Source organism: Grampus griseus (genome assembly GCF_964374135.1).
Source record: "Grampus griseus genome assembly, chromosome: 1".
Classification (NCBI taxonomy): Eukaryota; Metazoa; Chordata; class Mammalia; order Artiodactyla; family Delphinidae; genus Grampus; species Grampus griseus.
Window position 1 is genome coordinate 138,768,333 of NC_139017.1, and position 25,402 is coordinate 138,793,734.

Here is a 25,402-nt window from a genome sequence, read left to right on the forward strand (position 1 = left end):
GAAGGGCCTTGCCTAACTACACAGAAAGAGCAGGCCAACGGGCCACGAACACCAGCTCCCGACTCCCCTACCCAATGCTGCCCTCCACAAAGATTTAAAGAGAGGAAAAACCTTCCACAAGGATTTCTACTGCCGATTTTATTTCAATAGTCAACTGTTCCCAGAGAAGAAACTGCTGGTGCCACAGGTGATGTGGAAGAACCATCCTATTCTCTGAGAACTGCATCAGCGCTTATGAACAGACTACTTTTTAAAGCTAGCAACCACTATAAAAACACTAAATAGTCAAACTTTAATAGATTTTTTTAAACCAGAAATGATGCCTATAATGGCTTAAACTTCACAGAGAACAAGTGAAGCAGCCCTAGCGGCCAGGCTTATAGCAAAGGCTGGAGAAGGAGCGAGGGGCAGTGGCCAGGCTGACTGTGGGGGACAGAGCAGCAAGGAAGGATGCTGCAGAACCTGCTGTCAGCACCCTGGTCCTGGCTGCTCGTGCCATCCACCTGGATGTGCTGGACGCCTGATGTCTGTGTGGCCCCCAGCTGGGGACCAGGGAGAGGCAGCGGAACCAGAAGGCGGAAGTAGATGATGCCTCCTGTCCTGGAGCGGGACCTAAGGAAATCAGAGGCTGCCTCTGGGGGCGAGTCTGATAACAGCAGCACAAACCAGAGATGGTTAAATTCATTCCTTAACGTGAGCTTCCACCAGTCCCCCACTCCTTACAGCCCTGGCTCTGCCCTCCAAGCTCCTTTTCAACCGCCTGTTATCTCAGGATTGAGAGAACTTTAGCAATCACCTTCCTTCCTCCAATCTTGAAATGGGAATTAACTGTCATCTTACGCCTATCACTATCCTTCCTCCCTACACATCACTGAACAGAGACAAGAAAATCATTGCTGTTAACACCCCCAAGGCCCCACTCTGCTGGCCTGAGGGCCGGGGCCTAGTCGTACTGCTCCTGGGACGAAGGCTGGCTGGGCTCCCACGGCCCCTCCGTATCCTGGTCATCTGTGAAGGACAGAGAAGAGGGGCTGGATTCAGCAAGAGGAAAAATTACCTGTTTTCAGATGTAAGTTTTCTCGAAGGCATTCTCATCATTCCCAGTCCCTACGGAGAATTAGTTATTCCCACTGCCACCTTTAATTTGCTAGGAGTCAGGACACTGGAATTCTAGCCCTGGTCACATGACACAGACTCAAGTTCAAACTCCAGCTCTGCTTGTCACAAGCTGGGTGGGAGGAAGCAAGCTACTCCCAGCTGGGAACCTCAGCTTCTCCTTCTGTCAAAGGAGATGATGCCCTACTTTGCAGCATCAGGGGATTAGGTGAAACACTAAATGAGAATGAACTTTTACTACCGCCTTTATCGTTTCAGCCATCTTCAGGATGGCCTCGTGAAGTAAGGGACCCTTATTAGTCCGCTTGTGCAGATACTGAAACTGAGGCACGAAGGAGTGAATTAACGTGCCCGAGGTCATACCGTTGGCAAGCGCTGGAGTCAGGACTTATACCCAGGCTGTGCGGCACCAGGGCCAGCGTACTTCAAGCCACACTGCACCATCTCCCCAGCTAACAGATCTAGGTGTTGCACAGACAGCAAGTGTAAAATAGGCCTTAGTTTCTTTTCCTGTGGAGCCTCAGGGGAGGATGGAAAGGGTAAAAAAAAAAAAAAATCCTAGAACCTTTAAACCTGCAAGGGCCCTCAAAAGAAAACCCAAAGCATTTTCACATCCAGAGTTGCAGTTGACCCTCACAGTAACCCTGTGACAGGGCCTGTTTTACAGGTGAGAAGACTGAGGTCTAGAGGAGGGTGTGAGTGCCCAAGATCACCAAGTGCACCAGTGGCAGAGCTGTGAAGGGCAGGTTCTCTCCAGAGTGGCCTGGGGGAGAGGAATCATCCCCACCAGCCCCAAAACTGGCTCCAGCTGCTGCCCCAGGCTCAGCACGTGCTGTTTCCCCAGCCAGAGAGGCCCGGCACCTCTGGTCTTCTGAACACACCACATGCGTGCCATCCTCCAAGTCTCTGCCCACGGGCACTGCTACGGTGAGGAAATTAGCATTGGACCTGGAGCCAGGCAGAGAATTCTGTTGAAATCTGAGCTCCGCCACGGACATATAGGAGAACCTCTCAGGGTTCTGTCGGCTTCCTCACCTGAGAATGGGGACCCACCTCCCCTAGATGATCACGGATGGAATTTAGGGAGGGGTGCAAGGAAGAGCTTACCCAGGGCCCAGCACATTTAAAATTCTGTTCTCTATTCCCCTTCTTTGCACATCCATTTCGCAGTAGGGCCCCCTTCCTCCAGAAAGTCTCCCTGGCCCCTCGGCAGCTGGAAGGTGGGGGCTCACTCACCAGTGTTTTCCTTGTCCGCGTCAGACACGATGGGCAGCGAGGACGATGTGGGCGGCGGGGGCACGCGCTGGAGCATGGTGAGGTACCGCGGGGGTAACTGGGCCGGTGGCAGCAGGTAGTAGCGGGTCTGGAGGTCTTCCACTGGCTCCTCCACCTGTGGGGCGCACACAGCAGAGAGCCAGAGGGGAGAGGGTTGGCCAGAAGGGCCAACCCAACATTCATTCTCCTGAATGGGGGGCTCCCCGTGGGGCAGATTCACCTCTGTGGCCCAGACACCGGGGCACAGGGCGCCCGGAACAGGCTGCTTGGCAAGCACCTGCCAGATGACTGAGGCAAGAAGGAACAAAGGCACACCTCAGATAAGCCTGGGAGCAGGCGCACTTGCACAGCTTCACAACCTCCTTTCATCCTTACGACCCTAGGAGGGAGGTTCTATTACTATCCTCACTGTGGTGACCAAAAACTGCATCAGTGAGATGAAGGTACAGGCCCGGGGCCACAGAGCTGGTGAGTGGCAGAGGCAGAACTGAATCCCGAGTCGGCCTGACCCCACTGCTTTGCAATGGAGAAGGATCTGCATGTATCCCGACTACGTGTGGTCCCACCTTCCCCACGTGTAATGACTCAGACTCAGGGTCGCTGGGCCTGGGGGGTGTCCCCCTTCTAACCGGCCAGTGTCGTGCAGCCGTTACTGAGGCAAGGGCAGCTGGGTGACCTCAGCAAAGTGGCTTCAGCACTCAGCCCTTCTGTATTTCTGTTCCTTCTCCGGAAGATGGAAGCTCACCCCACATCACAGGACCCCAAGGCTGGAATGAGGGGACGTGGAGGGGTGATGACTACACAGCTCAGAGAAACGTAACTGGAAAGACATGAATGTGATAGAAAATGATGAATTTCAGCTGTGGGTCCTATTGTTTACTTCTCCATCCAGATGCTTCAGAGCAGCCCTTCCTAAGCTGTGCTCCAGAGAACTCTGGTGTCCTACAAGGTATTTCTAAAAGTGCTCCCAACAGTGTTCTTTGTCAAGGGAGTTTGAGAAACACTGCCTACCACCTCCACACGGTGAGTCACACACAGCATAGTAAAGGCCTCGAGGCAGTCTGCAAAAATCTCCTTAGGTTAACCCAGCACTTCCTAACTTAATTTGACCACAAGGAAGGGAAGATAAGCCCACTTTTGAGTACCTGCCATGTCCCAGACCCTGTGCCAGACACTTTGTACGCATTCACACCTTATTGCTGGAATCTATCAATGGCCCTATGAGATAGGGCTCTCACCCCCATTGTACAGATTAAGAACCCAAGCGAGGTCCTCAGAGGTTAGGTGACATCCCCAGGCCATGTGGCCAGTAAACAGCGGAGGTAGGATTGGTTTTTAGGTCTGTGCGATTCCAGGCCTGTGCTCTTTTGTGGGAAGAGAAAAGAGGAAGCAAAGAAGTAGCAGGTGGGGCAGGACAGGAAGAGAAGGTGGAAGGTGGCTCGGGGCGTATCTAGGAGGCTGAGCAGGGGCCAGCAGGACAACGATGAAAGCAATTCATAGGCTCTTGGGTTCGAAACAGCTTCACAAATAAATGCCTGGTCCTCTATCCAGACGTGAAGGGGGTGGGAAGGGGGATTATTAGTGCTTTAATTCCAAGCTGCTCAGCGGAGTCTCTCCCTGGATCACAGCTCCTGCCTGGGGCTTGTGGTGGCAGCTTAGGCCCAGATAAACCAACTGAGATCACACTCCTAACAAAGGCCGTCTGGCAGGCCTGTCAATCAGAGCCCTGCCCCGATGCCAGGCCTCAGGCTTCTGTGTGAGCAGACGGTGGGTGTGTGCTCCATTTGGCCAAGGTCCCTCTCTTTGTGTGGAGGCTAGAGACGCCGTGCTCTCCCTGGGCTGCAATTGGGTGGCCGGCACCCCCAAATTTCAGGCAGGGCAAGGGTGGCGGTGAGAGTCAAGGGCCATGTTTGCTCTGCCTCTGTCCTGGCTCTGTCACTGACCAGCTGTGTAATCTGAATCCTAGTCCCTCACTCCCCAGTCCTGTGACCCTGGACAAATACGTAACTTCCTGGAGCCTTCTTCCCCTGCCCTACAATGAAATAACATGCACCTCGAGGGCTGACATAAGGGCCAGTAGGCACCCTGGAAATGATCAAGACCAGGGGTGTTCCAACTTTTCCCCCTTGAATGAATGGAAAATGATTTCTAAATAAAACTTTAAAAGATCTGGAACAGACAGAGGAGATGCTGCTGAGGTGAAGCAGGAGTGGGGATCCAGCCCCTGCGTGCCTGACCTGCCTGGTCACAGCTGGAACCCCACTGAACCGGCTAATGACCTGTGGCTAATGACCTCATTATGTAAATGCCAAGCTTTTATCCTTTCTCTTACTCACTTCCCACATTAAACCAAAGAAGCCTACTCTCTACTCGCTCTTCTCCACCCTCCACCCAAGGGAAACATCTCTGTAACACCCAGCGTTAGGCTTGTAGCTCTGAGGGAGACAGTAAAGGTGACAGTGGTCTACATTTCCGTGAACTTGAACTGCGTCTGAGCCAACCTCCCCCGCAGGTCCAGCCTTATGGGGTCAAAGTCAGGACTGGTCACCCAGGCCTCTCACTATCCTGCAGTCCTGATGGCCCTCAGTGCTTGCCAAAAGGGAAAAGGGCGGAAGGAGCTAGTAACCAAGGCCACAAAACCTGGTCCCCCTACCCGTATCTCACACAACGGTTCTGACTTTTACACATCCAGCACTCAAAACTCCAGGCTCAAAAGCACACCAGTTAGTAGCCAACCACTGATCTTATAAAAGGATTAAATTTCATCCATTCTTTCAACAAATATCTCCTAAGGTGACAGGTGTTTGGGGAAGGTTTCCTTATTTTTCATGACTAAGCTTAAATGCCACTTCCTTCTGAAAGCCCTCTGCCGTCTCCGGTGGGATATACCTTTGGGGCAGGGGCCCTACGTCTGCTCCTGGCTGTGCCCTCAAATGTGTGGCTCCAGGAAAGTGATATTTCCTTTCTGGTACCCAGCAAAATGAAGGGCCCTTCTAGCACTGGCATTCCATGGGTCAAGGCTGGTGCTCACTCAGTGTTACTGCGTGGCGGTTCCTCAGGCTCATCTGAAATGTGTCTGTATTCCTTCTTGCCCGAGCTCCCCCCAGAGCCTTTTAACCCGCGCCACAGCCCAGGCTGACTTGTCTACATGTGTACAGACTTGGCTACACATGTGCATTCCCAGAGGCGCACACAGTACAAGGTCAATGCTGTATCCTGACCAGTGCCCAGGGCCTGGTACGGAGTGGGCACAATGGCTGGCTTCCTGGGACTGAGGGTCTGTAAAAGCAGCCAGGGTAACTGGGGTAAGGAGGAACCTCGAGGAGTCAGGGATGGTACTCACCAAGCCTGCTCCATTGTAGTGGCTGCAGGACATGTGCTGGAAGCCCTGCTGCAGGGGGACCCGCGGGGTAAGGGATGCATCCTGGTAGCGCAGCAGGAACGGGTGGTAGGGGTGCATGCTGGAGCAGTTGTGGTACAGCTTGGAAGGCTCTCTTTCCAGGTACCCAGACCCCACCACACGATCTGAGTTGACGCTCAGAGGGGGCCCTGAAAAGGGACACAATGAGGGAAGTGTTAAAAACACACAGAGCTAGGAAACAGGGCATCACATTACTGTCTGAAGGTAGCAGTACAATAAACACTCATATCCATTTACAGAGAACTCCCACATCCATTATGCTTTCGACCCTCCCTGCTCTTTAAACCCTTCACCCATGTTCCACTCACTGTTCTTAGGAAAAGTCCTTCGGCACAGCCACGAAGCCCCATGTGGGCTAGTTCCTGCCTCCACTCCAGCCTCCTCATTCCCGAAAATCTAGCAGCTCCTTCTTTCTCCTCCACCTCAGGGCCTCTGCAGATGCTGTTCCCTAAGCTTGGAAGGCTTTTTCTCCTGACCCCACTTTGCCTCCTGAAGTCCCCAGTACTCAGCTCCTAATCTTCCTTCTGACCACAGCTAAACCATCGATTATTAGAGCTCTATACATCAATCTGTGCGACTCTTTGATCAGTGGTGTCCCTCTCCCCAGGACAAGATCCTTGAGGGCAAGGAATCTGACTCATCCTTTTCATCATTAGTGTCTGACACATGGTGCTCAGGGCTCAGTCCCTGTTCTTTGAGAGATGGAACAAAGAAAGGCACTGTGGGGCTTCCCCGGTGTCACAGTGGTTAAGAATACACCTGCCAACACAGGGGACACGGGTTCGAGCCCTGGTCTGGGAAGATTCCACATGGCGTGGCATGGGCAATTAAGCCCGTGCGCCACAACTACTGAGCCTGCGCTCTAGAGCCCGCATGCCACAACTACTGAGCCTGTGCTCCGCAACAAGAGAATCCACCGCAATGATAAGACCATGCACCGCAACGAAGAGCAACCCCCGCTCGTTGCACCTAGAGAAAGCCCGGCCACGGCAACGAAGACCCGAGGCAGCCAAAAATAGATAAATGAAAGGAAGGAAGGAAGGGAGGAAGGCACTGCGTCCATGGAAAGATATCGTTCTCCTAGAATTGCTGTCTCAGATCTGTCTTCCCCATCTAGTTCTCTGGGGACCTATATTTTCCTAGAATGCCCCAGAAGGCAGAAACGGGTTTCAGAGAGCATCAGGCCAATCCCCTTAGCATACAGAGGGGAGAGACTGCCACAGAAGGAAGGAGCTTGCCTAGGGTTAGAGTGAGCAGGCCCCCAGCGTCCTGACTCAGACTTGTGCTCTTTCTACCACACTGCCACAGAGAAAACCAAGAAAACACGTGTCTGCACCCAAAACGAGCCCCTTTAAAAAAGCTTCAAATCTGGGCTTCCCTGGTGGCGCAGTGGTTGAGAGTCCGCCTGCCGATGCAGGGGACACAAGTTCGTGCCCCGGTCCGGGAAGATCCCACATGCCGCGGAGCGGCTGGGCCCGTGAGCCATGGCCGCTGGGCCTGCGCGTCCGGAGCCTGTGCTCCGCAACGGGAGAGGCCGCAACAGTGAGAGGCCCACACACCGCAAAAAAAAAAAAAAAAAAAAAAAAAAAAAAAAAGCTTCAAATCTACACGTGACTTGAAATTGTAATAGTGAAAGCCACAAGACCTAGGGAACAATGTAATTTATGCATATGGAGGGAGGGGAGAAAAAACAGGCAAAAACAATCATCTCAATAGACCGTCCTCCTGTAGTGTGCAGAGCTCGCATTCCCACCCACGCCTGGGAAAGGGCTGGAAGGGCTGCACGGACAGACCCATTGGGGCAGGGAACGGGTGAGGGTCGGGGCCTCTAGGGCACAGAAACGGAGGGGACGGTGCGCAGGCGCAGTCTTGTTGCGCTAGACCACCCACAGGGACGTCCTGGGGAGGAGCCTCCAGCCCAAGAAAAGGGCGGGAAGAGGCGCGCAAGCGCAGTATGGTCAGGCTGCCTCGAGCCTCTCCGTGGAGGAGGAGGGGCAGCAAAGTCGACTGGGGGCCATTTTTTCCTTTCAGGATGGAAACGCAAAAAGCTGTAGCTAAATGTTAAAAGCCCTCAGAGCCACCCATTCCTTTCTCTCTTTTACCTTCTTGCAAAAAGGCACCGAACCCAAATGACTACTCAGAAAAGGGTATCCCAAAGCAAGGTTACCTCTAGAAAGCATCTTCCCCACCCCCACCCCTTCCCCGCGGGATCCGAGCGGGCCTGGGACGCCGGCGTGGGGAGCGGGGAGGCGGCAGCCTGGAGAGGAACCAACAGCAGGGCAAGGCCGCGCGGGGCCCGCCCGAGAATCTTACCGAAGTTGGCGAATGGCGGGCTGGGCACCGGCCGAAGCGACCTGCTCAGCTCCAGGCGGCCGGGGCAGCCCCGGCCAGCGGCCTCCGCCCCGAGCTGGGGCCTCAGAGAACTGGGCATCGCCGCGGCGGCTTGTTTGCTCGGCCCCACGCGGCCGCCCAGAACTGGCTGGAAGGTGCTCCGGCCGGGGCTCCAGCCCTGCTGGGGTCTCTGGAGGAAGCAGGCGGTCGCGCGGCCCTCGGGGCCCGGGTGCGCGTCTCCCGAAGCGGCAGGCAGAGGCAGCGGGCGTAAGCTTGAGCCCGGGACAGCGGCCGCGTCCCCGGAGGCCAGCTGGGGCCCCTGAGCGCACAGGGCCACCTCCTGCTCCTCCTCGGAGACCTGCTTCTGGAGTACCTGCTGCGCGGCCGTGATCTTCTGGCGCTGGGTAATCAGGTAGCACTTCTTGCAGGTGCACTGCTTCCAGCGGCACTTGCCCGCGTGGCCCTTGACCGGCACCAGGAAGCCATGGTTCCGGCACCGGGAGCACCTGGGGGCGCGCAGCATCTTGTCGGCCAGCTTGGCAAGGTCTGCCTCCATAGCACAACCGCTACCTCTGGGAGCTGCAGAGCGAGTGGAGCACGGATGAGCAGTGCCCCACGAGTCGCTGGTGCTGGGGACTTTGGATACACTTGTAACAAAGCGACTCTCAGTGCGTCCCAGGAACTGCAGCAAGACCCTTGCATTTTTCCTTTTTTGGGTGCAAAATTTGGAGAGTTTCTATCCCTTGGTTAATAAGATGCAAGGGATTGGGTTGAATAAGTTCTTCATGGAATGCTATTGCATATATGTCATCTGGATTATCTGACGCTTTAGGCATTTAATTTCCAAACTCTCTATTCCCGCCATCCCACAGACAGAAGCTATTTCGTAGTTTCAAAGAAAAAGGCGGAGTGATATTCAACGGTGCACAGATTTAAAGCTCCAGAGGAACGTATAAACAAACCCATTCCGGTTGAAAAGCATTCCAAAAGGCAAACCGTGTTTCTCCTTCCAAAAGCTGCTGCTTCTGCTGAATTTAATTTATCTCCCCTGCAGGGAAGCAGCCGTTCACAGCGATGCTTCCAGAATATTCTCAAGAGCTCAGTGCAGTGTGATAGCTGCTCAAGGGTGTGCCCTATAGTAATTCCCATTTTTTAAGTCTTATTGGTATAGGAATGCATTTCTGGAAGATGGCATATTGCTGTTGTTGATGCCTTCCAAAGTCAAGCATACTTAGAATGCTTTGAAGTAAAATAGACTTAGGATATTTTAGCATGAGCTTGAACTGTGCCATGAATTTAGTTACCTCTGTAAAACAACCCAAATCTCGGGACACCTAAAAAGTTGCCACAAACTTCATAGCTTCCCAAGACTACTAAACTAATTCATTTTTTTGTTTTATAGAAATTTGTGACTCCCTGAGGTCTTCCCCCGCCCCCCTTAGGTCCAAAAAGGAAAGAAAAAAGCTTGTGATCATAGGATCAATCATTTTCTTTAAGGAGGTAGTTATGGTTAATACCTGGTGAAAACGTGTGTATTTTTAACTGCCCTTTCTCTGAAGTTCTCTCTTTCGGGTCGCAGAATGGTAGAAGCTGAGAGCCAAGGCCTGGTGTCCACCTTGATCTTCCTGAGCCTCTGGTTGCAGCTGTATTTTGTATTTCTCACCAGCTGCCTGACAATAGGAAGTGGTTGCCAATCTGAGGCTGATTATGTACTGGAAAGCTGAAAAGAGGTTTCTAAAATCTTTTTCTGCTTTAAGGAAATATATTCCTCGGGCTTCCCTGGTGGCGCAGTGGTTGAGAGTCCACCTGCCGATGCAGGGGACACGGGTTCGTGCCCCAGTCCAGGAAGATCCCACATGCCGGGGAGCGGCTGGGCCCGGGAGCCATGGCCGCTGAGCCTGCGCGTCCGGAGCCTGTGCTCTGCAACGGGAGAGGCCACAACAGCGAGAGGCCTGCGTACCACACACACACAAATATATATATATATATATATTCCTCATCTTAATAAGAGGGCAAAAAGTATATTCTTCCTGTATTATTTGGCCCTTTAGGAATTTCACTGGTAATTTAAATCCATTTAAAGAGACCTACGTTTGTCTCTGCTTTGCTCTAACACCCTGTATCTTAATTTTTGATTTTAAAAATATGGTCCCGTAGATACAAGGACAGACAAGCTCTTTTTCTGACTCTACTCAATTCAGAATGTCTAACTTTTTCACCGACCTTGTCAATTGAAAATGTTACTTAAAAATCATATTTTCAATACTACTGTCAAAAAAACTGGGGCATAAGCTGCATTGTTTCATTATGCTGCAAATTATAAGGTCATTTTCTGCATTGTCAAATTTAAACATCAGCTGATAAGGTCTAAACAAGAAAACTACTCTCATTTACATTTTCATGCTTGACCACCCAAGCTCTCTTCATTTTCCTATTAATGATTTAAAGGAAAATCCTATTCAAAGACAACTATTTGAATTGACTTATTTTAGCCTTGTTAAGGACAAAATGCTTCCATATCTATTTCATAACTTTAGGGGCAAAATTTACCCAAGGTGATGTGAATTTGCATAGTGCTTTGAATTAATAAACAACCATATGTCTTTTTAATCAGTAGTCACGTTATAAGATGCAGAAACCTCAGGGTTTATATAGTAAACAAATAAGAAAAAAATATACTAGTTTATTTCTCTCTTCCCCGCAAAGTCTCAATCTGTGTAGGTAAATTCCAACAGAGCTTTATTTATTTCACTCTTGGAAATTCAGGCAAATTGAGAGTTTTGTTTTATTTAGGTTGATGACTGATTACTTCTTAGGCTGCTGCTGCTAGATAGAAATAGATATAGATATACTTCTTTAAATTATTATTTAAAAAGATGGTAAGATGTAAAAGTGAAAAACTGGAAGTCAAAGAAGGATGAGAGCAGTAAGTACATAGTAGACCCCTTCCTTCCCCACACCTAAACCTTTGGATGTTATGTTTAAGAAAGTCTGCATCATCGTAAACAGTAGTTTATAAAATGACAAGTTATAGTTACTGGGGAATCACCAGTTTGACTAGTTAACCACAAAGGGGCTGGTTGATGGTCATATCTGAGTTCCAGCTTTAGATATGGCTGTATTTTCCTCGGAGTCCCAAATTTCCTACTTTGAATGATGCCTCTTCTCTTCTGTTAATATGATTGCTATTGGTACTGTTTAATTCATATTCATTTTAAAGAGCCCTGTATTGTGCAGTACACAGGGGTATCATTTATAATCATTAAATATTGCATGCACTATAATGTTTCCTCACTGGTAGCACACACGAGTAAGGAAGGGCTTTTTTGCCTATAGCATCTTTCCCCCAGCGGCTATAACCTAGATATCTGCTACCTTCTTCTTCAGGCTCTCTCTAGTGAGCAATGAAAACTTTATTGAAGATTTTGTAGGGGATAGAGGGGAGGATTTACATGACACATCCTACAGCAGATGCTTTAAAATCCTGCCTTAGCGTTTCTGTTCTCTCAAGATCCTCCTCTGCTGTGCCACACCCACTGGAGAGGAACTGGTCTGGTTCCCCACCCACCCACCCCCACCCCAGTACCCAGCCTCTCTAGCTTTTCTCTCCTTGATTTTTGAGAGTTCTGTAATGGATGTGACTATCTTACTTTTCTTTATGTCTAGCTCAATATAGACATTCAGTAAATATTTGTTGAATGTACAAATGAATCTTACCTCCCTCTCCTGCCAATGTCAAAGTCATCTCCTTTCTCACTGGCACAGTAAATCAACTTGAATCCACCAACTTTTACCAAACATCATACAAAACAGAAAGCCCAGAGTGAACAGGACTACTGTCCCGACAAGCAGAATCTGAGGGTCAACTTTGGTTCCTTGAGCTTACCCCTTATCCCTGATGGTTTCAGAACAGTAATAATACCTACTAGCACTTACTAAGTGTTTGTATGTGCCAGTAATTATTAAGCCCTTTATGTGTATATATTCATATAATACTCAAAACAACTCTCTAAGGTAGGTACTATTATTTTCAGCCCCATTTTACACATGAGGAAACTGAAGCCTACAGAAGTTAGGTATCTTGCCCAAGGTTTTCAGGCTTTAAGTGACAGAGCCATGATTCAGAACCAGGAAATTTATCCTCAAAGTCCATGTTCTTAACCATATATCTGGTAGCTCGATATTTCTTCTAAGCAAACACAGTGCTCTCCCCAAGAAAGCATTGGTGATTAATAGAAATGTTTGTCTTGTTACGTACCCCATTACAGTTGGGGCAAAGGAGGATGAAGGTGTAGCAACTTGGTGAAAATTCCTAGGATGCCCTGCTTACTTGCTTTTCTTTACCCATAGCCAATATTCATTGAGCGTCAACTATGTGCTAAGCATAAAGGACACAGAAGTAAATAAAAAGATAGGATCCTTACCTTTATGTATACTTCCTAGCTGGCAAACCAGACAGTAAACAAACAATTCCAGATGAAAGCTGAGGAGTGGTGCGGAGACCCAGGATGCTATAGGAACCCATATGAGGGTCCTAATCTGGATCAAGAAGTCAAGGAAGACTTCCTTGAGGGGCTGATTCCTGAGCTCAGGCCTAAAGGATGAGTAGGAATTAGCCAGGTACAGGAGCAGGAGAGGTGTGTCCCAGACAGAACAGCATGTTTAAGGCTGCAGCGTGGCTATCGTACAGTGAGGTCAGGAGACTGGAGGGAGAGGAGATGGAGAGGTTGAGCAGTAGCCATGTGGAGGGAGCCCTTAGAGGAAACTATAGCTGTCACCTTTGAAACTGAGCAGGACCCTGCAGGGCCCTCCTGCGTACAATAGCCCCTCCATGTCTCCCATTTCTTATAAAGAAAAAGGCTTTATAGTCTCCTAGGCCTTCCCAGAGTTCCAAAGAACAGATGCAATCAGTTACTAATTAGGAAAGTGAGGGAATGCAGAAACAAAGGAAAAGCTGTCAAGAAACAATAGTTCAGCAGGAAAACAGAGTCCTAGTTCCTCCTCAGGGGATACATGCAACAATCTGACACATATCTTTGAGTTATTCTGTAGGAACTGGAACTAAGACCCCCCACCCGAGTAGAGGATGGTGATCACAAGCTGAGCAGGAGCACCTGACCCCAGACTGGTTGGAATCAGAAAGTTAATGGTTAAGATTCCTGAAACACCACCCTGTTACCTCACCACCAACCAATCAGAAGAAAGTCATCCCCCTGCAACCCTCACCCCAAATGTTGCCTCTAAAAGCCCTTCCCTGAAAGCCATCGGGGAGTTCAGGTCTTTTGAGCATGAGCTGCCTGTACTCCTTGCTTGGCACCCTATAAATAAACACCATACTTTCCTTCACCAGTAAACTGGCTCTGCTGCACAGCAGGTGAGCAGACCCAAGTTCGGTTCAGAATCACTAAGACTAAGGAGTGGAAATGACATGGCAGAACCAGGCCAAACTAGAACCTACATATCCAGACATCTAGTCTCTGTCCTTGGTTTTTCTTTCAGAAGGTGGAACAATAAGTAACTAGGACTCACATAGGTATTGCAGATTAAAATAGAGCTGAGTGGGGTTTTCTTTGGGGCAGTTGTTCCAGGTGGGGCACACACTTGAGGCCAGTCATGGCCCTGTACTAGCACTATGCTAGGCAGGGTTGTTCCTCCTAACCCTGGGTCCCTGACCGATTCATATGCCTTCTCCTAGGAATCTTAAACAGACGAAGCACAAAGCAGCAGTGATGGAAGACAAAGGAGTGAGAGAAAAGAAAAATGAGATGAAATCAAACAGAAAGCCGTTGAAGAGATTGTGTAGATAAAGACTGGAACAAACAATTCTGTGGAGCAGATAAGAATTACAGCATCTGGGCAGAGAGGGCATGCTCACAGTGGCATTGCTAGTAGCTGAGTTAGACTCAATAGCACTGACATTTGTTTTTTATATACTTGCTAATTTGATGGGAAAAAAGTATTTTTACACACATAGAAACTTTCACAGTATATATAACTGATCACCTGTACTTTTGATAGTACTATCCAATTTCCATAGATTTCAAGAAATTTTTTGTCTTAAAGGGTGACATGTCCCTATAAGTACAGTGTTAAAAGTGGCTAGTAGCTTTAATATCCCTGTCCTTTGTTAAAATGCAGATTTGTTTTAATGCAACATGCATGAATTTAATGCCAATATACGCAGGATACTGTTCCCTAGTAAAATCAGAGTAAAAAGGAACAAAGGATACACCAGAAACTAGCACAACATTGTAAATCAACTATACTTCAATTTAAAAAAGAGAGAAAAAAAGAACAAAGAAAAATTTAATCTTCCTTTCTCTATGTATGTTCCTTGTCTAGTTTCTTAAAACAGTAAATTCCTATTTATCAAAAAACAAAAACAAAACACAAAACACCCAGTATTTTTCCCTGAATTCTGCTTCTATGAGAACAGCAAACAGACATCAGGAATTTATCTTTCAAAAGACCTTTTCATTTTATGTATAACGTCAGTACAAATTCAGTCCATGTTATAACTGTAAACAGATGGCAAGAAATACTGCTCTAGAGACAGGCAAACTGGGTTGAGAACCTGATCATTACTTATTAGCTGTGTTACTTTGGTTGTCATTTAACTTCTTTGCACCTCAGTAGTAGTAGCAGTAGTAATGTTTGTATAATTGCTGCAAATTCCGAAGTGTCCCACATTTATCCCATTTAATGATATTAAGATTTAATGCATGCTTACAGCTTTGCAGGCAATGCAAAATGTAAAGTGCAAAATGTGGCCTCATTTAAACCACAGAACAACATCTATAAGGGAGGTACATTTATTTTGTCCATTTGACAAATGATAAAACTGAAGCTTAGAGAAATGAAGAAATTTCTTACCCAAGGTATACAGGAAGTGTCAGAAATGTGTATGAATAGCCTCTAAGTCTGTATCTTAGCCACTACACTATAGTACCATCATTTAGTTATTTCATTTACTTTAACTATAAAGTAAGATCTCTGATTCTTTCAGGATTCATGAGATAAGGCATTTAGATACAGCAACCAGGATCTGGCACGTGGTTAGCGTGCATTACGTGATGTCAAGGAAGAAGAAGGGGCAAGGGAATGGAGAATGAGGAGAGAGACGTAGTACCTCTGGCTTACCCAAGGCTACCTCTAACCAGAAGATTCGATTCAGCTGCACAACCTTTTTGTGGTGTCAGGCTCTCCAAGCATAGATTAAACCCAAGCTGTCCAGTACCATAGCTATGACCCCATGTGGTTATTGAGCACTTGAAGTGTGGCTAGTCCAAATTAGGATATGCCGAAAATAAAATACACACCAGATTTCAAAGACATAGTATGAAAAAAAGAATGTAAGTATCATTAATAATTGTTTATAGATTATATATTGAAATGATTGTTTTGGATGTATTGAGGTAACTTTTTTTTAAAATGTGGTTTTTTTAACTTTTTTAATGTGGCTACCAAAAAATTTTAAATTACATATATGTCTCACATATTTCTATTGGACAGCTCTGAAAGAGATTTGCCCGCTCAATCCTCCTTCCACTTCTGAAGACCAGGTTTTCAACAGCAGCTCAAATTCCAGCTGTTTTGCCATTGTCACGAGGAGTGCACCGCTTTCATACACCCCTTCCTCATGCTGGCTACATTACTGTCACTAACTTGAATGTACTCCTTGTCACTTCGGGCCTTTCCAATGGGATCAAAACACTCATGCTTTACAATTGGAAATATTTATCTGACTACTAGAACATGTTAGCTAGAAGAGTCTAAAAAAGCTCTAGTTTGCATTTTGAATCTGCAGATGCATTGATGTTATTTTCCTAGGAATATTGTCATATTTATCTTGTTAGCTATAAACTACCAATAAACTGCTGTGTAAACTCGGAAAGAAAGAAGGGTGTCATTATATACTAAGGTTACACCATTACTGTGATACATAGTCCATCAGATTCTCCTAAGATTCCTATTAAAGGGCACAGGTAGATTATGTACATGCTGCTTGATCAGTGGAGTTCTTTGGAAATTTAATATTGTTAAGAACTCTGGAAACTTAAAAAGTACTTGATGTATGTACTTCCCTCTCCAGAACCCACCACAGGTAAACAGTTATTCCCACTAGGAGCACTAACGTTGCTTCACACAAGTACTTCCTTAAACAAACAAACAAAAAGGCATGAAGATCTGTTATGAACGATTTTCATCCAAACATATAGGGATTATTACCTCCCACAACATTCTCTTTAAACATGGTTAGACTGAGTTTGGAGATTGTTGCTTTTCCCCCTTTAACTTGCCAGATAAATCAGAAATATTTATTTTAAGAGACAATTTAAAGAACTCCGTAATTCCCAATCTGACAGAGTTTTACAAATAAATCTCAGTTAAATGCCTGTCATTGTTTCCAATCTGGTCAAGCAAAAAAGGGGAAAAAGTATACAATTCTTTAGAATGATTAGTTGATTGGGGTTAAATAATTCTAAGAATAAACATTTGACCCCCTGGCACATCACAAACCTCCTGGAGAGAGGAGGATTATAAATTAAATGTACAAGATTTAAAATGGTCCAGATACACCCTGAACATTATTGCAGGCATGTGGGACACATTTAGATAAGTTAAAACCAAGTGTGGGTTTAGAGTTTAGCCATCTTTGATCAGTGGTTTACTAAAGCTTCATTGCTTTGGTGTGAGGATGGGGGGAATGCAGAGCAGCGGGTAGAAAGAGAGGAATAGTGGCAACAGTGCCCCCTGCTGTCCAATGGGCCACCTCCCTTCCTTGAATCAGGGACTTTTAGAGACATGGTACCTAAGGGGATAATGAAACCCTCTTAAATATGTGGAAGTCAGGAAGGAAAGAACTAACATTCACTGAGGGCCTATAACATTGCAAGCACTGTGCTATCATTTAATTTAGTAATAATATGAAGTTCATTACAAATTCAGGAAAGAATAGGATGAAGTTTACAGATCTAGAAACTGCGGTTCAAGAAAGATAACTTTTGTAAGATTCATAGCTAGAGTTGCAACGAGCCGGGATTTGGGCCCAGGGCTGCCTGGCTCCAAAGCCAGTGATTCTTATGCCGCAGCACACTGGTAGTGGCTGGAAGCCACCAGCACAGCTCAGACTCCTGTAAGTACAGTGACCAACTGTCCTGATTTGCCTGAGACTGAGAGGGTTCCAGGGACACTGGACTTTCAGTGCTACAACCAGGAAAGTCTGGGACAAACTGGGATGAGGTGGCAGACCTAGCTAGAATTCAGTTGAATAAGGCACTAGGCTGGAAGAGTCACTTTGGAAAAGGAAAAAGGCCACCCGGTTGTCTGTCCTGTTCCTCTCTGTGGCCCCCTCTGCTGTGCCACAGGAGAGCAACCTCCGTCCTACTTGTTTTATGCCATGACATGTCCTGGGGCATTGTCAAAGAAGTTCACACTTCTGACACTTAGAATTTCTTCAGTTCCTGTCCTAAACCGTCTAAGTCAGTTGGAATTTAGTTAACAGAATAAATCATCCACTCAAGTGGAGGGGAAAGAGCAGAGACTATGGCATCACAGAAACATGGGTTCTGAGAGGATTAAGGAGGACCAGAAAAGGGGGACAGGTAACAGAATTGACATTCATGGGATGCTCATTAATGCACAGGGCACTGGGCTAGATGTTTTGTGTGCATACTCTCTTCTTATAAGAACTCTAAAAGGTTATAATTAGTCCTAATTACAGATGTCAAAAATACATACATAAATTGGAGCTCAGAAAGGGGCTAAATAACTTGTCTAAGGTCACACAGCTAGAAAAAAAGGTGAACTCAGAATTTATTTCTGCCCAAAGCTGGTGGCTTTTTCCACTATACATAGTGTCTTACGCATAGTGGTGTTTAATAAACATTGAATTCCCCTTCCCATTCAGTTCCTAAGAACTTAAATTTATTAATTTCAATGTCCTTCATGTGCTTTTTTTAAAAATGACATACCAAAAATTGTATTCTCTAAATGTTTATGATGGATATAGAGATTCACGATGGGGGATGAAGTTACCTGCTTAAGTTCATTGTATATGTTAAAGCTAAGAAAATAACTCAAGCAACTACTCCAGTTCACTGTCACTGATAAGTGAGTCGGCCAATGCCCACGGAGACTGGATAGAACACCGAATCATGACCTGAAACATAAACAAAGTAAGCTGTGTTCTTACAGTCTCATCTGAAGTATTTCCTTTACAGTTTTTTAAAATGGCAGTCCAGATTAAATACAAATGAATGTCTGGCGAACTAAACTGTAATTACCAGAAAAACACAAAGAAGGTAGGTTAATAAAGGAAAGTTTTCTGACATACATACTCTGTCTCTGATTCTGAAAAATGACATGAACTGGCAGAGGAAAGTGGAAAGACATACACAAACACATGGACATAGGGGTAAGGACATCGTGCACAGATATATACTTGTGTAATTGGAGCAGAGAAACCATCAATGGGCCTAAGTATTTATGGCCCAAAATCAAATACCCTACCTGCAAGTTAAAATGTCATGAGAAGAAAGTGAGCAAATATGATGTAGAGATCACAGGATATCTGCCAGATACCTGAACAAACAGAGGTTCTGTAGCAAAGAGGAATAGGCAATTGGTTTTTGGGTAGACAACAGTGTCCGCCATTTATATTTATAAAATGGGAAGAATATCTATCTTGTACAGTTGTTGTAAGGATTAGAGATATTTACCTCACCTGGAAAAGAGCAGGTACTTGAGAAGTGTATGCTGTTTTACCTGGGAACTCTGTGATTCTGTTCTAGAGCTCATGAAAATTCTGTCTGAGGACAATGTAGATTAGCTCTGCTTTGGTATGTGAATTCAAAATATGCCTGGCACATAATAGAAGTTTAGTAAAATTCTGTTGAATGAATGAGCACATTTTAACTTTCTTCTCTTTAAGTATAACAAATAAGAAAACATAAAAGTCTACATCTGGCCCTGTGGAAAGGTCTACTGTTCAACTCAAGTTAGCAGGGAGAATACAGCAAAAGTGTAATAATGATTTCAAGACAGAAATGTTGCCCTACGTTACATAAGTACCAAGGAGATAAACTTAATAGTGGTGGTTTTTGTGCTCTGTAATGCCAAAATATTTTTATAGGCTACTTCCAGTTGTTTCTGACTTTATGGCTTAGTTATTGAACTAAGAATTGTCTAAGAAAATTCTGGTCCTGAAAATTTCTAGATTGGTTTCTTCAACTTGTACATTTTATTTAGCAATATCTTAATGGTAAAGAACAAGTATCTCATATGAATGAGATAAGTTGATTTAACCTCAGTTTTCACAAAATAGCTGGTGACCTGTGTTACATGTTAGCAAAACATACAAGTTGCACCTTTAGGAAACAGAGGCCTAAGTAAATGGTCATTGCTATTATTACTCTGGTCCTCTTTTCTCCTTTTTTTCTCTAAACTTCATTTTTGGATAGAGTTCAGCAGTTCCCCAAATATGCTCCACGGAAGACTACGTCTGTGAAATGTGAATAGGTATAATATACAAAAGGGCTTCTGAGATCCAGTAAGATTAGGGAACCCTAAGTTAACAAAGTAAAGTTCTTTACTATAGAACGTCTCTTAAAGAAGGGAATCTGCAAGAGGAAGCTCTAGTGTTCCTTAATCTTTTATTCATTATTGGCCTTCCCTTCCCACATCCTTTTTAGACTTTCTTTCCCTAATGGCCTTTTTCTATCCCCCTGACCCTCCCTGCTCTCCTCCCGCAACATGGAAATTAAATAACAAGGAATAAGATTTTGTTGGGTAGAGTTGAGTTTTGGAAGGTCTCAAACCACTGTACTAAGATTTTTTGGCCCCTTAAGAACCAATTTTCACCGCCTTGGGGATATTATCACCTCAGTTGAGAATGAATGCTCTAGTACAAAATGCCCCTAGAACTTGCTGGACCACTGACCTTTTTCAAGTGGACCAATATCCTCAGGAACATACTTTGGGAAGCCCTGATTTCGTCAGCATGGGATATTTTAACACTTCATTGTTCTCTTATGACTCAAGGAGAGAGTCTTCTCTTTAATACTGAAATTCCTGGTGTTAAAAGATAAATTGAGGCATATTAAATATTCTAAGAGTTTATTTGAGCAAAAGTGGATCTTTTTTTTTTTAACATCTTTATTAGAGTATAATTGCTTTACAACAAAAGTGGATCTTAATCAGCATCGTTTAGCAGCACCAAACAGGAAGTATTTAGAAGTGCTCCGGTGACAGGAACAAGGGGAAAGACTTTATAGAGATGCTGAAGCAGAGCAAGAAAATTATTTGATTGGTTATAGCTTAAGCGTTTGCCTTATTTGGAAAATCAAAACCAATCACAAACAGCCTAGCTGGTTGGTTTCCTTACATAAATTGCCAAAGCATTAAAGTCCTCTCAGTCTAAGGGCCTTGTTTAATTAATTAACATTGGTATAGGACTACAATGGGGCTTCCCTGGTGGCACAGTGGTTAAGAATCTGCCTGCCAATGCAGGGGACACGGGTTTGAGCCCTGGGCTGGGAAGATCCCACATGCTGCGGAGCAGCTAAGCCCGTGAGCCACAACTACTGAAGCCCGTGAGCCTAGAGCCTGTGCTCCGCAACAAGAGAAGCCACCGCAATGAGAAGCCTGTGCACCGCAACGAAGAGTAGCCTCCACTCATCACAACTAGAGAAAGCCCACGGGCAGCAATGAAGACCCAATGCAGCCAAAAATAAATAAATTAATAAACTAATTTTTTTAAAAAATGCTACAATAAGGAAACGAGCTCAGTAAGACTTGTTGATTGAGAAGTCTTGTATCTGCCTCTGCTTTCCCTCTGGCCATCATCCCTAGTTTGTGGTTAGAATTTTATACCAGCCAATTTTTTAAAAAATAATTATGATATAACATGTATAAAGTGTGTAATGAGCACTAATCTTCAAAGTACAGCTTGATGAATTTTCAGAGTTGTATACACATCCAGGATATGTGTTGAATTACTAATCAGAGAACCTTAAAAAATTCTTGACCTCCCATCATCCACATTCTGTGGCTTTCAAACTTTAGTGAAGTTTCATGAAGAATCCACCCAAGGGAACTTATTAAAATTGCATAGTCCTACTCTCAGATTCTCATTCCGAGGGTCTAGAGTGTGATCAGGGATTTTAAATAAAATTCTCCAGATGATTCTGATGGAGGTGGTCTATGGATCACACTTCTGAGAAACACTGGCCTCCCTACATGATAAAAGTCAAAGTCCTGAACAGGTATTAAGGCGTTCCCTAATTTGACCCAATTCTATTTTTTTCAGACTCAACCCTTGCTGGTTTCCACCATGCCAAATTACTCACCTCTCCTCAGTGGGTCATGCACTCATGTTTCCCCTAACCTGGAATTATCTTTCCATTTTTCTTTATATAACTGACTCCTACTCATCCTTCAAGACCTCTGAGAAGTCTTCTTAAATTCATCAGGCAGAATTAGTTGCCCCTCATTGTTCATCCAGAACTTTATTCAAACTCCTGTCATAATACTTATCACACAATACCAATTTTTAATCTCCTTGTTTAGACGTAAGCAAAAATATGTCTGGCTCTTTGCTAAACCCCTAATCCTGCATAGGGGCCAGCACACAGTGAGTGAATGAATGAATATATGCTACTTATTTACACGTGGAGTCATTTAGTTCTCATTTTCCAGGCCAATGAGACTGCAAGCTCCCTAAGAGGAGAGAGGATTTCTGACTTTCGTAAACTCCAGAATCATGGCAGGGATTCAGTAGTCAATGAAAAAAATACCTAATGAATGAAAATAATCAGCACCCTCTCTCTATTTAGTGAGAACTTCCATGCTTCCTAAACCTTCACAACTCTTGGAGGGAAACAAGAGTGGAGTGTGGGTGTTGGAGGGAGATATCCTTCCCATCTGCAAAAGAATGTTAGGTAAGGCCGGAAGCTGAGGGACTGGGCCTCCAACACCAGGTTCCTGGTTCTCTCTGCCCATTCCCTCCATAGAACACTCTGTGGCCATGGAGATGACCATTACCATAAGCGGGCAGTTGAGTGAGGACTCCAGAAAAGCCTTTCAGGAAGGCAACGGTGCATGGCGACTCTTCGCCCTCTCACTCACCTCCTTATCTATTTACTTGCCTATTCATGTGTTTACTCATGTTTGTACTTGTTGATTTACTTTTTTAGTATCTTTGTATTAGACTAAGCGGCTGAGCCGGACAGAAGCCACTCTGGGCACGGAAAGCCTTACCCACCAGCGAAAGTGAGACCTAGGGACCACTGACCATTGGCTAAGAAGGGCTGAAGGGCGGGATTCCTGCCGTTATCAGAAGCCCATTCGCCTGAAGGCATGAGGGCGGGGCGAAGAGCGGTCCTGGAGGTGAGGGGCGGGGCGATGCCCCTACTTAAAATTTCAGGAGTGGGATTGCAACCCCAAAGCAGCCCAGCCGATGGTAGAGGTTGTTATGGGTTTAGGTAGAGCACGACTGAAGCCCTGTGGGCGCCGGCCGGCCTGTCCCTCACCCTGACCTTTGGGTTGGCGGGATCTCGGGGGTAAACTCAGATGCATGCGCAATGCACCGGGGCCCCTGAGGGAGGAAGGAGCTCCGGCTGAGGGGAGTGTGTGAGTAGACTGAGCTCGGCCACGTGTGACGCTGGCATTTACCGAACCCTGCAGGTGAGAAGCGCGGGCCGACTCCAGGGCAGGTCCTGGGCGGCGGCTGTGGAGGAACCCAGCTATGAGTACAGCTCCACGAAGTACCTGCAGCTGTGCGGCCTGGGCGGGATGCTGAGCTGCGGGCTGACGCACACGGCCATTGTGCCCCTGGACCTGGTAAAGTGCCGCATGCAGGTGAACCCCGGCGAGTACAAGGGCATCCTGAGCGGCTTCGGCGTGACGGTGCGGAACGACGGGCTGCGCGGCCTGGCCCGAGGCTGGGCCCCGACCTTCCTGAGCTACTCCCTGCAGGGCCTCTTCAAGTTCGGCCCATACGAGGTCTTCCGTATAGATCCGCTACGCGCAGCTCCTGGGCCAGGAGAAGGGCCACGAGTGGAGAAGCAGCCTGTACCTGGCCGCCTCAGGCCGCGGCCCCCAGGATGTACGGTGAGGAGGGCCGGTGGGCCTTCTACAAAGGGGTGGCGCCGCGCTGGATGCGGCAGATCCCCTACACCATGATGAAGTTCGCCTGCTTCGAGCACACCGTCGAGGCGCTCTCCAAGTACGTGGTGCCCAAGCCGCAGAGCCAGTACACCAGAGCTGAGCAGCTGGCCATGACCTTCGCGGCCGGCTACACAGCTGGCGTCTTCTGCGCCGTCGTGTCCCACCCGGCCGATTCCGTCATGTCCGTTCTGAACAAGGAGAAAGGCAGCAGCACGGCGTTTGAGGTTCTTCGCAACCTGGGCTTCGGGGCCGTGTTGAAGGGCCTGTTCGCCCGGATCATCATGATCGGCACCCTGACCGCGCTGCAGTGGTTCATCTGTGACTCGGTCAAGGTCTGTTTCAAGCTGCCTCGCCCTCCGGTCCCTCAAACACCCGAATCCCTAAAGAAGCGAAGTAGGCGTGGATTGGACGACTCCTGTGGCCACTGTTGGCCAGTATTTCGATTCGGTGTGGGATTGCATTCAAACAACACTAGTGTGTAGGATGTTAACGTTTGTGGAGAGGTGACTTAACGTGCAGACCGACTTTTCTTTAAGCGATTGATTCCTTCTTTCTTGCAGTCCAATAGAATTGCAACCGTTTCTTTTGGCGGTTTGAACCATTATCTTTGGGGAGTCGGCATGGTTGCTTTAACTCAATAGCTTTTCCACAATCATAAGGAAAAAATTCTTAACAGGAAGTAACGTTAGGTGATTTCGTGCCTCTAGATTGCATCTTCTTTGATTCACCATTCGGTGGAGATTATCCAAGCATCACTCCTGAATAGCCTACTAATGAGGTTTTAAGGTCAGCACAACTATGTGGGACAGAGAGCAAAGTAAAATTCTGCTACATGGTGCTCATCTCAGTAGAAATCGTGCACCTATTGAATAGACAAAGGACCCATTCCGTATTTCCTGCTCATGTCCATTACAGGTAAAAATTATTAAACGTTAAATTGTGACTTACATTGCCTGATAGCTCAGAAAGCATTCACTGTTTTCAAAGAGCATGACATGAAATCTGCATTTTCTCATTTGGCTTTGTCCTATTCTCTTCCTCATGTTGCTGATTAGAACCTAGCTCGCTCCAGGAAGTGCTACAATTGGATCAATGTGGAAAACCAAAACGAGATGAAGGGCAGGCTCTGGGAATATGTAAAGAAAAGTCTCTGTTCTCTAAAGATTTCTTTTGTACAACTCAGCTTTCAACAGCCATACATGCAAAGAAAATCATACCACCCTGACATTTAAACACACACACACACACACACACACACACACACACACACACACACACACCCCTACAAATTCCAACAAATTTTGGTTAAATATTAAAGAATGGTTTTTGTAATTTTGAAAGGAAAAAAATCTCACTTTTAATGTAACAAATGTCATTCATTTAATGTGGTAGATATTTCATTGATCTTTACAGTGGTTGAGGTTCATAAAATTTATTGAAGTTATAAGGCACGTTTTCAGTTTTCTGTAGCCTTCACATCTCTGACTGGGGAAACTATAAAATTAGTGAAATTCTGTGAATTAGAGATGTTTGTAGAATGTGAATAAGAAATAAACTTCAATATTATATTTGATATGATTTACCAAAATGTTACACAATTGCCCTAACAACTTGTATTAAAAACCACAAACTTGGGCTTCCCTGGTGGCGCAGTGGTTGAGAGTCTGCCTGCCGATGTAGGGGACGCGGGTTCGTGCCCCGGTCCGGGAGCATCCCATATGCCGCGGAGCAGCTGGGCCCGTGAGCCATGACCACTAAGCCTGCACGTCCGGAGCCTGTGCTCCGCAACGGGAAAGGCCACGACAGTGAGAGGCCCGCTTACAGCAAAAAAAAAAAAAACAACCCACAAACTTAGGATATGTTAATGTTTTAACTATGTAATAGTAAACCGTTTAGTGGTTAACAGAAAAAAAGTGTCTAAGTATGTTTGAACGTCTTGACTGGATAATAAAGAGCTTGGAGGAAAAAAGTCAGAACTTGTGAATGAGATGCAATGAAATTTATATTTAGCGCTCCTATTTTGTTAGGGAGGATGCAGGAGACAGGTCATTATGTATTTTTAAGACACTTTCACTTTCCCTAGGAAGTTAG

At 46.2% G+C, this 25,402-nt stretch overlaps 1 protein-coding gene and 1 pseudogene across 2 annotated transcripts in view; one reads left to right on the plus strand and one right to left on the minus strand.

Annotated features, from left to right (window-relative positions):
* Positions 1-943: 943 nt before the first annotated feature.
* On the minus strand, positions 944-8,699 carry DMRTB1 (DMRT like family B with proline rich C-terminal 1; the record flags this gene model as incomplete). The annotated part of the gene is made up of 6 exons (XM_082667296.1): positions 944-1,008; positions 2,353-2,506; positions 2,612-2,679; positions 5,613-5,670; positions 5,735-5,940; positions 8,126-8,699. The coding sequence occupies 6 exons, from the start codon at positions 8,697-8,699 to the stop codon at positions 944-946; spliced, it is 1,125 nt and encodes a 374-aa protein (XP_082523422.1).
* A 13,802-nt stretch (positions 8,700-22,501) lies between these two features.
* LOC309830712 (solute carrier family 25 member 3-like) overlaps positions 22,502-25,402 on the plus strand; it is a 95,732-nt pseudogene continuing 92,831 nt past the window's right edge. The window contains exons 1-2 of the transcript in view: positions 22,502-22,531; positions 22,829-23,704. The product of the transcript in view is annotated as a solute carrier family 25 member 3-like (transcript). The remainder of the gene's footprint in view (positions 22,532-22,828; positions 23,705-25,402) is intronic.